This window comes from Drosophila pseudoobscura, chromosome 2 (genome assembly GCF_009870125.1).
Source record: "Drosophila pseudoobscura strain MV-25-SWS-2005 chromosome 2, UCI_Dpse_MV25, whole genome shotgun sequence".
Lineage (NCBI taxonomy): Eukaryota > Metazoa > Arthropoda > Insecta > Diptera > Drosophilidae > Drosophila > Drosophila pseudoobscura.
This window is the reverse complement of record NC_046679.1, coordinates 29,289,712-29,306,199: the sequence shown is the minus strand read 5'-3', so window position 1 is coordinate 29,306,199 and position 16,488 is coordinate 29,289,712. Positions and strand designations below refer to the sequence as shown.

The 16,488-nt window shown below is 45.7% G+C and overlaps 5 protein-coding genes across 5 annotated transcripts; 3 read left to right on the top strand and 2 right to left on the bottom strand.

Annotated features, from left to right (window-relative positions):
• Positions 1-787: 787 nt before the first annotated feature.
• Positions 788-3,094, top strand: Ugt35A1 (UDP-glycosyltransferase family 35 member A1). The gene is made up of 2 exons (XM_001359886.4): positions 788-1,180; positions 1,246-3,094. Exons 1-2 carry the CDS (start codon positions 913-915, stop codon positions 2,577-2,579), a joined length of 1,602 nt encoding a protein of 533 aa, XP_001359923.3. The 5' UTR covers positions 788-912; the 3' UTR covers positions 2,580-3,094.
• A 743-nt stretch (positions 3,095-3,837) lies between these two features.
• LOC4803132 (UDP-glucuronosyltransferase 2A3-like) lies at positions 3,838-5,673 on the top strand. Its single transcript, XM_001359888.5, has 2 exons — positions 3,838-4,138; positions 4,197-5,673. Exons 1-2 carry the CDS (start codon positions 3,892-3,894, stop codon positions 5,522-5,524), a joined length of 1,575 nt encoding a protein of 524 aa, XP_001359925.3. The 5' UTR covers positions 3,838-3,891; the 3' UTR covers positions 5,525-5,673.
• A 125-nt stretch (positions 5,674-5,798) lies between these two features.
• On the top strand, positions 5,799-7,693 carry LOC6897937 (UDP-glucuronosyltransferase 2A2-like). The gene is made up of 2 exons (XM_002138003.4): positions 5,799-6,108; positions 6,164-7,693. The coding sequence occupies exons 1-2, from the start codon at positions 5,865-5,867 to the stop codon at positions 7,495-7,497; spliced, it is 1,578 nt and encodes a 525-aa protein (XP_002138039.2). The 5' UTR covers positions 5,799-5,864; the 3' UTR covers positions 7,498-7,693.
• Positions 7,694-9,819: 2,126 nt separating this feature from the next.
• Positions 9,820-11,765, bottom strand: LOC4803137 (venom carboxylesterase-6). Its single transcript, XM_001359892.4, has 4 exons — positions 10,724-11,765; positions 10,342-10,668; positions 10,146-10,278; positions 9,820-10,089 (listed from the first exon to the last, which is right to left on the bottom strand). Exons 1-4 carry the CDS (start codon positions 11,730-11,732, stop codon positions 9,918-9,920), a joined length of 1,641 nt encoding a protein of 546 aa, XP_001359929.3. The 5' UTR covers positions 11,733-11,765; the 3' UTR covers positions 9,820-9,917.
• A 1,694-nt stretch (positions 11,766-13,459) lies between these two features.
• LOC6897936 (UDP-glucuronosyltransferase-like) lies at positions 13,460-15,618 on the bottom strand. Its single transcript, XM_002138002.3, has 3 exons — positions 15,216-15,618; positions 14,772-15,031; positions 13,460-14,711 (listed from the first exon to the last, which is right to left on the bottom strand). Exons 1-3 carry the CDS (start codon positions 15,466-15,468, stop codon positions 13,635-13,637), a joined length of 1,590 nt encoding a protein of 529 aa, XP_002138038.2. The 5' UTR covers positions 15,469-15,618; the 3' UTR covers positions 13,460-13,634.
• Between the last annotated feature and the right edge of the window lie 870 nt (positions 15,619-16,488).

The following is a 16,488-nucleotide window of genomic DNA, read 5'->3' as shown; positions in this document are numbered from 1 at the left end:
TCATCAAGTTCAAATATGAAATATATTTATTATAAATATGAAAATATTTTATATAAATAAAAATTTTTTTTATCTATATGTATATAAAAATAATAAATATGAAAACATTTAATGTAAGTATAAAATATATTTCAATCAAATATATGCAAGTGAAAGCAATAAATAATTTTAATAAATATATGGGTATATATAAATATATTTGCAAAGTACTGGTATATTTAATTATATTTATATTAATTTATAAATTTATTTTCTCGATTTTTTCGATTTTCGGGGCTTTTTTCTTTACGGCTTAAAAATTCCTTATAACTATATATTATAAATAAATATATAGAACCATTGTGTTCTCAATAAAAAAATACTTACATTTTCCATAGAATTTTTCCAATTGAAATTTGAAATATATTTTTTCTTGTTATTTATTTTACTTATGATGTTTCCTATAGCAAAACTTAAATGATCAACACTCAATTATGTGTAGGGTACATGACAAATAGTTCTCGGAGCACAAAAGGCGTGTTGTTTAATTAAAAATGTACAAAAAAAGAGTGATGTAGGGAAAGAGCAATGAACAAAGACAGAGAGCCTAGTATACTCCAAGAGAGTAAATGCTAGCCAGAGGGAGAGAGAGAGAGCGATATTCTCTCAACGATTGCATAACAACCTCAAATGTTGTGTATAAACAAACAACAATGTTGTCAAGAGCTAAAGCCGGTGACGCCTTCGATATATATATGTATAAATTAACAAAAAACATCTAATGCCTCGCTCCAGTGAACATATTTTGTATGTGTTTTTCTTTTGGGGATCCGATACAAACAGTAGACCTCCCCGACTTTTGCCGATAATTATATGGCAAAGGTTTTTGTCAGAGATTAGTTGTCGTTTGCTGGCGGAACGATTTGGTTGGACATGAGAACTCCCTGCTCTTTGCTGGCCCTGGGCCTGGGGCTGTTTCTGCTGCTCAGTGTGGGGGCGGCTGATGAGAGGGTCCAAAGCCCAAAGATTTTGGCCGTATTTCCATTTACTGGCCGATCGCAGTACATATTCGCCGAGCAGTATCTCAAGGAGCTGGCGCGACGAGGTCATAATGTGACGGTAATCAACACTTTTGGCAGCGATAAAAGCGAGCCCAACTTTCGTGTGATTGGTGCCACAAAGATACACGAACTGATGGCAGGTAAGCAGAGGAGAACACACCTAATCGAGGGATATACAGAGATTGTAGAGTGTTTTTTGTGGCAGCCTTTGCTGCTGCTGGTTTCAGCCAACCGGCTGGACAGTGGAAAATGCTGTCCATGACCACGGAATTCCTCAACATGCTCACCGCCAATGTCCTGGAGGATGCGGCTGTCAAGGCCCTGCTGGAGAGCCATGAGACCTTTGATCTGCTGATCATGGAGACGGTGCAGAACGAGGCCCTGTTTGGTTTGGGCCAGCACTTCGGCGCCCTCACCATTGGCATCTCATCGTACGGCACGGATCGACACATCGACGAGCTGATGGGCAATATATCGCCTCTGTCCTACAATCCCATGCTGCTGTCATCGCGCACCGAGCAGATGAGCTACGAGGAGCGGCTGTGGAATGTGTGGGAGGCTGCTGTCGTGTGGCTGCACAAGCGATTGGTTCATCTGCCCACCCAGAGGCAGCTCTACGGGAAGTACTTCCCCCAGGCCCAGCAGTCGTTGGAGCAGGTCATGGACAGCTTCTCGCTGATGCTGCTGGGCCAACACTTCAGCTTGAGCTATCCCCGACCCTATCTGCCCAACATGATCGAGGTGGGAGGTCTCCACCTCGAACAGCAGCGAACGGTGCAGCCCCTGCCCGCTGACATTGCCGAATTTGTGGAGCAGTCCCCCCACGGCGTCATCTACTTCTCCATGGGATCGAACATCAAGAGTGCCGACCTGCCGCCCTCGACACGCAAGGTCCTGATGGAGACCCTAAGCGCCCTGCCGCAGCGAGTGCTGTGGAAATTCGAGGCGGATCAACTGGAGGACAAGCCGGAGAATGTGTTCATCAGCAAGTGGTTCCCCCAGCCGGATATTCTGGCCCATCCCAATGTGAAGCTGTTCATCACCCACGGGGGCCTGCTCAGCACCATCGAGAGCATCTTCTTCGGCAAGCCCGTACTGGGTCTACCCGTGTTCTACGACCAGCATCTGAATGTGCAGCGGGCCAAGCAGGCGGGCTACGGCCTGGCTGCCGATCTCTGGGGCAGCAACAGCACGGAGCTGCAGTCTCTGATCCACGAGCTGCTCGACAATCCCTCGTACGCGGAGGCGGCGCAGATCAAGTCCAAGCTGTACCGCGATCAGAAGGAAACTGCCTTGGAGCGTGCCGTCTGGTGGACAGAGTACGTGCTGCGTCACGAGGGCGCCGCACACTTGAGATGCGCCTCACGACAGTTGAACTTTGTCCAGCTTCACGGCTTGGATACATGGGGTGTGCTTGGGGCTGTCGCTGTTCTATCACTGCTCGTCATTTTGTTTGTGCTTAAGCTTTTAATAGAAGCTTTGTGTTATGTCATCTCCAAACGTCGTCGTGGGACAGAGAACAAATTAAAGGAACAGTAGGAATTGTGGGTAGCGTCGAGGTCAGCCAGTCAATTACTATCTGTAATAATAGTTATTATTAGTTATGTTATTTGTTTCATATCAAAGAGATTAACTAAAGTCTGTTAAGCCATTAAAAACCACCGAATTAAACAAAAAAGTCACATATTTTAATCAATGGAAAACAGTGCTACTATAGAGACAGTTGAACAGGATTTAATGTTCATTTTGATAACTAACTTCAATAATGAAAGCTAGAATTATATATTTTAAAATATACTCAAAAATAATCATAGAAATTGAATATTTCTATGGCAATATTTACTTTAAAACGTATCCCACTGATGCTTTAACAATTTACAATTTTTAACAATTTTACATTCCCATAACTTAAAACCATTTACACCTTATGTATTCATGGAAAATGTAGCTAAAATTCAAAATATTGTAAAAAAACTGTCATTAAAACTCATAGATGGAAGGACAAGAGCTGGCTATGGGGGTTATATGAATAAAACCAAAGACTGTAGACTTTACCTTTCGTTCTCAGATTCTGGGGACCGAAAAGTAAGTCTTTTCTGCGCCTCGCCATCGAGGGTTGCGTGTATTGTTGTTAGATTCTGGGGACCGACTCAGCCCGCCCAATGCTCGTACCCCGGAACGGCCACACCACGAAGCATCTAACGAACAAGTATTATTCCCCATAAAATACCCTGAATATGAAAGAAAAAACAATGTGCGCGTTGTTTGTTGTTAGATTCTGGGGACCGACTCAGCTCGCTCAAACGAAAATTGAAGTATACCATGCCAATACCCCGAACGGGGTGGTATTATATGGAATTTCCTAATAAATGTCTTGGTATCTTATAGTCTTATATATTCTCCAGACATGAATGAACATATAATATGCCTATAATAACACCCATGATAACTTAATCTTGCCTAAACCTTATCCCAAGTTAAATAGCATTATCAGCGTTTTAGTGCACGCACAATCCGGACAATCGTTCATCACGATTGCAATCGGAGCTGTCAGAAAAAAACACACACAGAGGGAGAGACACGACGAGGCAATTGTCAGCAATTTAATCATGCCATATAGTATTCGCATACGAGGCTTACGAGATGCTGTGAGACTGGCGAGGGGGCATGGGGAGGCCGGTAGTTGTGGACTGCCTACAAATGCCCACCACAATCGGCTCTTTACTAAAATTGTTATCGCATGTGTATGGGGGGCGAGGTTTATTTAATGGGGTCTGGAGAATGCGCCACAGGTTACCCCACGATTCAGTGTATTTCTGGTCTCCACTAGCATCGGACCGTACCCATAAAGATGTTGGCTTTGCGGCAGGCGCTGATAAGTCTACTGGTGCTGTGGCCTATCTACAGCCTGGAGGCAGCTCGTATACTGGCGATATTCCCCTTTCCGGGTCCCTCGCAGTACATCAATGTAGTGCCGTATCTGAAGGCATTGGCAGCGCGCGGTCACGAGGTGACCTCCATCAATGCCTTTCCCCAGAAGAAACCCCTACACAACTTTCGCGATATCCCAGTGCTGGAAGTGTTTAACAACTATGACGGTATTTCGGTGTTTTCCAATTCGAAAGTGTAGAGTAATGTCATCTGTGTTTGTTCTAGATATCATCACCGACCTTGGCGATCCCATGAATCTCTGGGAGGAGAATGATTTCATTAACAAATTCTTTGTGGACATAACACGCGCTGTATTCCTGAATAAGGAGGTGCAGGAGACACTTTTACCCCCGGGAAAGGATCACTACGATTTGATTATTGTGGAGGCTCTACGATCGGATGCGTACTATGGCTTTGCGGCACACTTTAATGCACCCATCATTGGGGTGTCGACGTTCGGGGCTGACTGGAATATCGATGAGCTGGTGGGGAATACCTCGCCCTTTTCGTATATTCCCCTGCAGACGACGGGCTTTACGGATCGCATGACCTTCCGGCAACGTCTCACCAACATTGTGGATACAGCGATTGCCTGGCTCAACTATAACCTCGTGCATATGCCCAAACAAGTGGAGATCTACGAGAAGTACCTCCCCGACGCGGCAGCCAGGGTTCCTCTCAACGAGTTGAACCGAAACTTCTCCTTGGTGCTGCTCAATCAGCACTTTTCGCTGAGCTTTCCGCGCCCGTATGTGCCCAACATGATCGAGGTGGGAGGACTGCACATATCCCACAAGCCAGCGCCATTGCCCAAGGACATTGACGAATTCATTCAGGGCTCGGGCGAGGCAGGAGTCATATACTTCTCCCTGGGATCGAATGTGAAGAGCAAGGATCTGCCAGCCGAAACGCGTGAAACGATACTGAAAACATTTTCCAGCCTGCCACAGCGGGTCCTGTGGAAATTTGAGGTCGATCAGCTCCCTGGAAAGCCATCGAATGTTTTCATCAGCAAGTGGTTCCCCCAGCCAGATATCCTGGCCCATCCCAAGGTCAAGCTGTTCATCACACACGGCGGACTGCTCAGCACCATCGAGAGCATACATCACGGAAAGCCTGTGCTGGGTCTGCCCTTCTTCTACGATCAGTTCTTGAATGTGGAGCGTGCCAGGCAGGCGGGCTTCGGCCTGAGCCTCGATCACAAGTCCCTGACTCAGCAGGACTTCAAACATACCATCGAGCGCCTGCTCAAGGAGCCACAGTTTGCGGACAAGGCCCGCCAGATGTCGACCCGCTATCGTGATCAGCCGATGAGTCCCCAGGAGACGGCCGTCTGGTGGACAGAGTACGTCCTGCGGCACAAGGGTGCCCCGCATATGCGTGTGGCCGGCCAGGACCTGAACTTCCTGGTATATCACAGCATTGACGTTATAGCAACACTCCTGGGCGGTGCTCTCTTGGGCTTGATCCTGGTGGTGTTTGTTCTCTGGAAGTTGGCTAGGTTTTGCCAAGGTTTTGGTCAATCAAAGACGAAAAAGCAAAAGAATCAGTGAGGAATAACACGATTTTTGGTATAAAAACTATTCAAAATTTCTTATTTTGTGTTTGGCTATGATTATGTGTATTTTCTTATACAAAACAAAGTGTGAGGAAGATAAGATAGTTATTTGAAATGAAAATATAGAAAAATGCCACAAAGTGATTATATTTCGTTGCAGTGTAATCAGAAGTCTCTCCCAGGTCAACTCTTGTTTGATTTATGGCTTTGTTCCTTATCTATAAGAAAACAGAACCCACAGTCATGGTGGGCCTGCTCAGAAACCCTTAAAACGATTGCCGGTCAGCTCTCTCTTGCTCAGTTTCCTGCCAGAGTTCGAGGGGCCACGTTCGATCATGTCCGATCTGCGGTGGTGCTGCTACCTGCTCGTGTTGCTGCTTCCCAGCTACCTGGAGGGTGCCCGCATTCTGGCCCTATTTCCCATACCAAGTCCATCGCATTACTACTATGCCTTGCCCTATCTGAAGTCATTGGCATCGCAGGGCCATCAGGTCACATCTGTTAGTCCATTCCCTCAAAAGGAGTCTGTCCATAACTTCAGGGATATTCCAATACCAGAAGTGCTTGAACATTTTGAAGGTAGGCTCTGGACAACGTTGAGTCTCGGTGAAATCTCTACACATTTTTCTTTCAGAGTTTCTTTTGACTGCTCTTCAAGCCTCGTCCCTTTGGGACTCCAATAACATTGCCCACGACTACTGTGTGAGTCTCACAAAGGCTGTGCTGAACAATGACCAAGTGCGTCGCGAGATACTCAAGCCAGGCAAGGCTCAGTTCGATCTCGTTCTGGTGGATCTTTGGCGGTTGGATGCCCTCTACGGCCTGGCAGCCTATTTCGATGCCCCGCTCATTGGCCTGGCACCCTACGGCACTGACTGGAAAATCGATGAATTGGCGGGCAATACCTCACCCATTTCCTACCTCCATTCGCCCACCTCCACGGCTGTGCTGCCAGATCGGGACTCATTCTACGGACGTTTAAGTGACTTTGTGGAGCGTTCAGTATCCTGGATCAACTGGAGGTGGAAATATCTGCCCAAACATGAAGAAATCTATCGGAAATACTTTAGCCAGCTGGCCGATAAAGTTCCTTTGGCAAAGGTCACCAACAACTTTGCTTTGATCTTGCTGAATCAGCATTTCGCATTGGCTCCCCCGCGGCCATATGTTCCAAATATGATTGAGGCCGCAGGACTGCATATTGATGATCAGCAGTCAGGGCATCTGCCCAAGGACATGGAGGACTTCGTGCAGGGTTCAGGCGAGGCGGGAGTGATATACTTCTCTTTGGGTACCCTTTTCCGGAGCAAATCCTTGACTGAGGATCAGCTAAAAGTGCTTCTGCAGACCTTTGCCAGTCTGCCGCAACGAGTGCTGTGGAAATACGACGATGACCAACTCCCGGGCAAGCCAGAGAATGTCTTTATCAGCAAATGGTTTCCCCAGCAGGCTGTCCTGGCTCACCCCAAGGTAAAACTCTTCATCACCCATGGGGGCATGCTCAGTACAGTTGAGAGCCTCCATTATGGCAAGCCCATGCTGGGATTGCCCTGTTTCTTCGATCAGTTCCGCAATATGGATCATGTCCAGCGAACGGGCCTGGGCCTCGTCCTCAGGCTCCAAACAATGACTGCCTCGGACTTGAACTCTGCTCTACGCCGCCTGCTCACCGAGGAGAGTTTTGCCCTCAATGCGGAGGAAACATCGGCTCGGTATCGGGATCAGCCCATGACTGCTCTGGCCAAGGCCAACTGGTGGACGGAGTACATCCTGCGGCACAAGGGAGCAGCACACATGCGGGTGGCCGGCAGGCAGCTGGACTTTTTCACCTACAACAGCATGGATGTCATTGGCACCCTACTGGCTGGTGCCCTACTGTTTATCGTAGTCCTTGTGGCTCTGCTGTGGAAGCTGGCATGCATAGCTGGTTTGGGACAATCTGGGAGGAAAAAGCAAAAGAATCTGTAGGACATTAATTATTGATAAAAGGATTAAGCTTTATAAATCTATGGAAAATGTATTTTTGGCCTTAAAACAAATGGAACTGTCTTTAAAATTCCACAAACTGTGCAGAAAGTTATGGAATAAATACAAAATAAATCAAAAAATAAATGGGTGAATGGGTTCCACAGAAGAACAGAGGAGTCCCATCTTTGCGATTGAAGTTTGTTCGAAATAGTGTTCCGATTTTCTTCGCCTTTTATAGAGCTGTTAAACTGCAATAAATGACATTTGTTTGAATTATTTTCACTAGAAAACATTTGCTTGTCACCAAGGCTTCTTTTCCGGCTGTATATTAACATTTATGCGTGTGTCTACAGCTGATAAGGGTATCTGGCGTATCATTTGTGTTATCTATAAGAAATCGAACCAAAAGTTAGCAATGGTCAGGCCTCACCTAAGGCGCTAACTGTGGCTGTGCCTCCGATATGGCAGCCTGGAGGTAGATACAAAAGTCACAAAAGAAGCCTTTAAGAGACTGAGATACCTATCTTCCTGTCCTTGATCTGTAGCTACATTGTGTGGGCCTTAAATAAAGCTGAAATTTCGAAAATTAATATACAGAAATACGCAATATTTTTCCCTGTATAAATGCATAATATTTTCGTGTAATTCTAAATGATTTCCTGCCTCTTGATTGGCCTCTCGTGGACCCGCACACGCATTTTATTTGCCACCAAAATGATGGGGATATTGTGAATCGCGTATTTATTATATAACGATGCTCTTCTGGTCACACACAAAAGCTGCTCGATTGCCGATTGCCCGATTGCCCGTGTGCAGTGAATTATGGAATATGCATACAAATATTTTTCGGGTATCCATGCACGTGTGCGGTAAGAGAGAGAGAGAGGGAGAGAGAGGGAGTGTGCCTGCCTGTGTGTATTTATTAACCGCTGCCAATCAGTTGCATACGCTGCGTATGCGTAATATTAAATTGCATGGAGTCACTTCCGTTGGATTGGTTTGCAGCTCTCTGGCTGGCTGTGTTTTTGGCCGCATTGCCAAATGCGTAATCAAAAATTCATGAGCTATGTATACATATAAATGTGGTGTGGCTACCATAGCCATTAGCCCTTGGTAGCCACACCCCCCGCCTGCCCCTGCCACTGCCACTGGACTGTTGGTATGCAAATGTAGATAATTTCATGCGATTTAGGGTTTGGGGTGGGGGGTGGGGATGGTATACCAACGATTGATCCCCATTAAATGCCCATGGCTCCTGGCGAACAATTTAATGATGTCCTGTTTTGTGGTCTGACGCGTTTTTAATGAGCTCTCACATTTCGTTCACTGTTTAATTGCCATGGCAGAGGCAGACTTCTTTTGGCTCAATCTCGAAAACGAAAACGAATTATTCACGCAGTGTCAGCAAAATCCAATTTGCACTCACAGAAAATGTGTCACAAATGCTCTGCCGTGCAGTGCTCCAATTTTTGATCTGTGAATCTGAACGGAATGCTGTGACTTGGCCAAGCAAATCAAATGCTTCACAGCACTTTTCTATTTCTTTTTCCCAGTTTCTCTCTCTCTTTCTCTTGTTTTTACAAGAATTTTTGCTGCAACTGGCATTGCAAATTGGTGCGAAAATATGCTACAAACATCAAGTCCCATGTTCCGGTCACCTTTTTGCGATAGTTATATGTTCATGAGCATTTTTCATCAATTTTTCTCTACTCGACTCATGCAGACGTTTGCATTGGTTTTTGTTTGTTTGCTTTCCTCAGATTGTAAGCAAAGTGATTTCTTGGGCAAAGAGAATTTGGTAGTTTGAAAATGAAATTTATAGCCGAATCGAGTTTCAGTTTCCATGGCTCTTTTCTATTAGGGAAACTCTATAATCTTGTCAAGAGAATCACGGTTATACATGAAGTATATTTAATAAGAATTCCATGATTGTTGAATAAACCTTAATAAATGTACGACTTTTTTATACCTTCTGTTGAGGGGCAACAGCAGCTCTAACAGGGCAAGCGCGCTGTTAAAACAAACAAAACAAACGCTACCGGTAACAGCTCGCTGTTATCGCTCGCCGCTAACAGCCAGTGGGCGCCACCAGTAACAGCTCGCTGTTAGTGCTCGCCTCTAACAGGCTGTGGTCGCTCCCGGTAACAGCTCACTGTTAGTCCTCTTCGTCAGCGCTCGCTCTCCCTCCCACGATCTAGATCTAATTACGTAAGAACAGCCTTGAAATAATACCGGGAATTATAGCGAATATATATCCCTTCCCTTCCTTCTTTTCGCCCTCTGAGAATCAGTTAGAAACTATATAAAAAAGACCTTTGGCTATATATGCAGTATATCATATTTGATTTGTTGAATAATTATTGAATAAACCTTTTGGCATATCTAACTTTAATATACCTTTTTATATACCCTTAGTTTCCCTACGAAGTTGGCAAGGGAAACAGCTCATCCCAGATCTGATATCTCTCCAGATTAAAGCCACCAGTTTTGGCTGTCAATTGTGTATCGATTTCCAGGTAAGATTTATCTTTATCATTATACAGAGGCCATTGCAGGTCTTTCAAGTACTCATCGGTCTTGTTGTGGGGATCCCTAGGAAGAAGGCTCCATCAGACTCTGTTGAGAATCATATCATATCAATTACTTACCCCTTTGCGGCAAACTCAAACCACATGCGTGTGAGGCGCTCTACCATTTGATTCTCGGGATCCTCACGCTTCAGCAGAGGACTCTCCAGAGATACATGGAACAGATATATAAGTTCATCGTGATGGACAGGTCCTGAGAAAATACATACATATACCTTTTATAGAACAATCTCTCATTCAGTAACTAATCTCTTACCCATTGCCTGTTTATTATCCGGATTCTTGAGGAAGCTATATCTGCCCTTATAGCGAAACAGATACATGTAGATGGGTGTGTGTGGTGCCATCAGGCGTACAAAACGATTGAAGGCCACACCAATCAAGGCATCGCTATAGAGTTCGCCCCAGCCCTTGAGGGATTGCGGATACTCCAATTTTTTGACATTACCCAAATATTTCTCACGCAGCACACGACTGGCAAGACGTGAGTGATTCGTGTCGCGCTCGTAGAGCAAGGCAATCGGGGCATAGTGCTCCCAGTCCCTGTTGTAGTTGCCAATGATGCTCGCGTTTCGCAAATCATCTGCAAGAAGATACATGTGGAGAAAAGGAGATACGTAGATCTTAATGAAACCTACAGAATGCCGCTGAGAGGAACTCGAACTCAGTGATGCCCGTGATCAGGGGAACTTTGTAGAAATCGCCCCTAAGGGCGGTCTTAAAAGGATCCTCTACCAGAAAACGCTCTTGACCAAAGTCCTCTTCGATGACCACATGCCAGTTAAGCACGGGACTCCATCCCACCTCAAACATGCCATTGTACGAGCTCACATAGTCCAGGGCGGGCTTCTGCCTCAGGCAATCAACCAGATCCTTTGCAGGCTCCTCCGGACACTTCAGTAGCCTGGCCTGCCGCTGGGCCAACTGTAAGTCCGAACTCTGATACTTGGACTGGCCATAGGGCGAGGCACTCATGCAAATCCCGCGGTGGAAGAGACCCCGCGACATGGGCGACAGCATGTGGAGGCCTATGCTGATACTTCCCGCACTGTAGCCCAGCAGGGTCACCTGCTGGGGATCGCCACCGAAGCGATGGATGTGCTGCTGGATCCAGCGCAGGGCCAGAACCTGATCCTTGAGCCCGGCATTGCCCGGCGCCTCGGCTGTGCCGGTGGCCAGGAATCCAAGGCTTCCCAGGCGATAATTGAGCGCCACCAGAACGCAATCTCTGTCCATGAAGGGCTCCGGCCCAGCCAGATACTTGCTCTGGCCAGAGAACACATAGAAGCCGCCGGGATGTAAGAACACAATCACTGGCCGGCGACCCTGGACATCCTTTGTGTAGACGTTGAGCCGCAGACAGTCCTCGGAGACATCTGTAAGATTTTCCCACGGCTGGGGACACATCGGTCCATCTTCGGTGGCATCGAAGACAGTGGGCGACCAAGGCTTCACTGGCTTGGGGTTCAGGAAACGCAAATTAGCCAACGGCGGCTCGGCATAGCGTATGCCCCGAAAGGCATAGAAGGGTAAGCCCAATCTGGAGGTGAGATTAGCTCCCCGCACGCGTCCCAGGTCGGTCTGCACCTCGAAGGACAGCACGGATGATGACCCGATGGCCAGGAGAACCACCAAGATCTTGTTCATCTTGCTGCTGTTCGATTCCAACTGAAAGTTTCCCATTTCAGTTGGGGTTTTTTATACAAAAAGTCTCGTTGGGAATGGCTTTTGGGGATTTACCCAGCGACGATTAAAGCCTATAAAAATGAGAATGCAGGGCAGTATATATGTATATAGGTATATTTAAATATATTTACACAAAGAGAAAAAAGCCCAAGGAATCGAATAGAGAAATAATAAATTTTGTCAAAGAGGGAGGACATTCAAAAACATTTTACCATTAACTTAAAAATACTTGATTTACAATAAATATATTTCAAATTTAAATTCAATATTTCCCTAGTTAAATTAAATACTTTATAATGTTATATGTGTTTATAAAAATATATATATATATATATATGTTATATATAAATTTAATATATTTCCTATAAATTTAATATATTGTATTTATTTTAAAGTGTTTTATTAGATTTCAATTAATTATGGACCGCCTTAGTTGACTTTTATTTAATTTCCCTGTTTTTATTTAAAAACCGATTACTAGGCCATTTTTCGCTGAGTGTACATGTATAGGTTTAAAGGCAGACGTTGCTCTTCAGCTGAATAGTCACGTACGATGTGAGATCAATGGAGTGAGAACAAAAAAATATCAACTTGAACAAACTGAGATTCAAATTGAAGGCAACTGGGTGTGCATCTAGTTCATGATAAACTCCATTTAAATGGCGCTTTAAACTGAATCGGAAGATAATTTATTCAGCACTACAGCTAGAGTTTTCTTGAGTTCTAAGTATGTGCTCCTAATTATCAATTTGTGGGGGCCTATATAAAGACTATATAATGAAATTTTCCAAAACCTGTTCGTAGTACTTAATTGTTGTAATTCTTAGTATATAAGAATGTGCTCTTAATTATCAATTTGTCGGATGATTAGCCTATCTGAAGATTACATAAGTATTGGAATTTTCCAAAACCTGTACCTAGTACTTACTTGTTGTAATTCTTAGTACATATATACCTTTTTATTTATTCCACAAATAAGCTTCCTTCTGAGGTTCTGTTGAAGGCTCTTTTGGAGCTTCTGCTGCTGCCACAAGAACAATTACTTCATGGGCGAGGAGCCGGCATTAAAGCCGCCAACATTTCCGCGACGGACGTTGATTTTCCAGCAGCATGGCCCTGGCCCAAAACAGTTTCAATAAGTTGTGCTAAAACTTTTACACGCCTTTTGGCCCGTCCAAGGAGCGGTGGAAGCCGGGGCCGGCTGCTGCCACGGCAAAGAAAATAAAAGCATTCGGCCGAGGGGCGTTCTGTGGGTGGGAGGCGTGGGTGTGGCTGTGGGTGTAGGTGGGAGGCGTGGCACTCAGTTGGCTGCTGTTAAAAATTTGAACGCGCTGATGGGCATTTTTACAACTGAAGCGTTAACTATGTGCAACTTGCAGCATCGCACAGAAAGCGAGAGAGATGGAACAGAAAAAGAAAGAAAAGAAAAGAGAGAGAGAGAGAGAAGGCAGAGGCTATGGCATTTTTTCGATAGAAGTTCACAATATTTTCCCATTTTAGTTTACAAGTTTCCCGGCCCGCGGGCTCCAAAGCGGGACACAACCGCACGCTTTTGCCCCGCAAAAAATCAAATGAAATTTTCATAAGCTCTTCAAGAGCGCACCAAAAGTAAATGGTAACAAGAACTAACATCTATACACAGATATACTCTTAACGGATTCGAGCAGAACCCATAAATTCAGGGAAAATTCATACACAAGTTCTTAGCACCTTTATTGAGTCTAATATTCGTTTCTAAGCGGCCTACAAATGTTCTCTTTGAATCGAAATAATATTTAAAATAACATGAAAATTTCTAGAGCAGTGATACACAAAAAATTGAGCCTCTAATGGAATCTACACTGGGACGGACAGTTCTACACTCTAATTTCGTTTGGCCTTTGGCTTCTTTGACCTGGCTTCTGCCCTTCCGGCACAGCACTCCTGCAGGGAGCGCAGCAAGAAACGAATCAGCGCAAACAGACAGTAGAAAACGAAGATGATGCCGCCGTACAGGATTACGATGGCGTCCAGACTGTGGTACTGAATGAAGTTCAGATCCTGGGAGGCACTCCGCAGGTACTTGGCGCCCTTGTGGCGGGTCACGTGCTCCACCCAGAAGATGGCCCGCTCCAGAGGCGTCTGCTGCTGATCCCGATAGCGATCGGACATGTCCTGCACCTTCTTGGAGGCCTCTGGATCCTTGATGAGCCGCTCAATGGCTGCCAGCAGCTTGGGAGCTGTCAGCTCTTCATAGTTCACTGTGACACCATAGCCATTCTGCTCGGCTCGGGCCATATTGAGGAACTGATCCCCGAAGATGGGGATGCCGACGAAGGGCTTGCGATGGTAGATCGACTCCGTGGTGCTCAGCAGGCCACCGTGGGTGATGAAGGCGATCACATTTTCATGGGCCAGAATGTCGTCCTGCGGGAACCAGTCCGAGATGAAGACATTCTTGGGCTTGCCGGGCAGCTCGGTCTCCTCGAACTTCCACAGGACCCGCTGTTTCAGTTGGGAAAAGGTGTCCAACAGGGCCTGACGCTTCTCCAAGGGCAGATCTTTGCTCTTCAGGTTGGAGCCCATCGAGAAGTAGATCACGCCTTGTTTGGCTCCCACAATGAACTCCTCAATGTCCTTGGGCAGGGGCTGGCGTTTGCGGTTGATGTGCATGCCGCCCACCTCGATCATGTTGGGCGAGTAGGGACGGGGGAAGCTGAGAGAAACGTGCTGATTCAAGAGTACCAGAGCCGTATTCTTTCGCATCTCGTAAAAGTCCTGCTTGTTGTTGGGGAAGTGCTTCTTGTAGATGGCTTCCTGATGAGGCAGGTAGTAGAAGTTCAGGAAGAGATACTCGTACGACACGAAGGCCAGATTGGCCACGCGCTCGACCAGCGACATGTGATCGGAGAACTTGAGCAGTGCGTGGGGCACATACGAAGGCGGTGAGGGGGTTCCAACCTACAAAATTAACAGTGGGATAAGAAGAGACTTCTTTGGGTAGTTCAAGGCAAGTCTTACCAGATCTGTGTTCCAGCTGATGGCCCCGAAGGTGCCCAATCCTATCAGCGGGGCATTGAAGTGCTCCGCCAGTCCAAAGTGTGCCTCGTTGAGGAAGACCTCAGAGATGACAGCGTCGTAGGTCTGATTCGAGTTGATCAGTTCGACCACAACAGGATCGCTTAGCAGAAACTCGGTTATGTTCAGGCCCATGTGATGGAAGTTGATAATTTGCTTAATAATCGGTTGCTTAGAGCTGGTCAAGAGGTTGGCTATGTTGCCTGGAAATGGTGTAAGAAAAGCCAAGGGCTGATAAGATTGTGTAATACGATAGGCCAGAGGCTCAGAATGCAGTTCTATGATATGGCGAATACAAAGTACCCTCTACTTGGGTGTTACAACATTGAGAAGAAATACCACTGCTATGATCCATGATTTGTCTTCTAGCAAACCCAAAAAACTCACCCTGCATGGCGGCCAGAATACTGGGCACAGGCACATCCCTGATGTTCTTGATGGGTTTCTTCAGTTCAAAGGGCGAGACAATGGTCACCTGATGGCCTGCTGCCGCCAGACCTTTGGCCAGAGCCGATCCCACATGGTAGTGGGATCGGGCTGCCGTGTGGAGTACCACCAGATAATTGTAGGCCGAGACGCAGCTCAGAAGACAGAGCAACAGCAGAGCCGCGAAACTTGTTTTATAACTCAATGACTTCATGGCTGTTCAGGGTGTTCCGAATGTTGGAATTATACACGAATAACTGGGGGGCTAATCGCTGCCAGTTGTGAAATAGAATGTTTGTATGTGGCTTGTTGTAGTTCCAGCTGATGTTCTATCGATATTCCCGCGTTGGCGCCCCGAAATAAACTGAGGAAATTCTCGCCGGCAGTGGTGTTATTATAGGCAGGCCGCCGTCTGTCTGGCTTTTGAGTGTCTCGGGCTCAATGGCTGGTGTATCACCCTACCATGGTGTGTTCCCACATCATCGTTAGTCAGCCCAAAATCAATCCGAGTTGTATATACGGAGACGCGTTGCGTCTGTCGATACGATTGCGTGCCTGATTGTAGGCCACTCTCTTGCCTCTCTTTTTCCCACACTCACTCGCTCTATTCTCGTCTATCGCGTTCGTCTACTACCTCGCTCTTAAACTGTTCTCTGTTTGGTTTTGTTCTCTCTTTCTTTCCTCAATGGGTTTTCGTTGCTTTCGTGTTTTGTTTTGATTACCTTACCGGCTTTGTGGAGACATAGAAGAATGTTTTTTGTCGATCAGATAAGATTTCTTCTACCTGGCTGTAGTACACAATTTAAATGAAAAAAGAAGGAGAAAATGATATGAGAACTCAAATATAACAGCTGAATTCGCTTGGGGCATTGAATTTATAAAGGTTATGGGTTATCTCATAATTAAGTAATAGGGATCTCCTAATTTTCGGTGTATTCCTTGTCCTATAATAATTTGAACCTTAGAAAGGCATCTGCTTGTGAAAATCAAAGGACTTTTTTGTACATATTTTCATTTACATATATAGTCTTTGGATTATTTTATTTTAGCATCGCCGATATATACACCCGATATTATACCCGATACACAATCAGTATTTGTTATTTAATGTTTTATTTGCGTCGGGACTGGTATTGGAGGCAGAGACTACCGCATGCTCTCTCTCTCTCTCTGTCTTTTGTTTTCGCGATCACTCTCAATTTTGCTCACTTTTGTCATGAGAGTTGGCATCTTT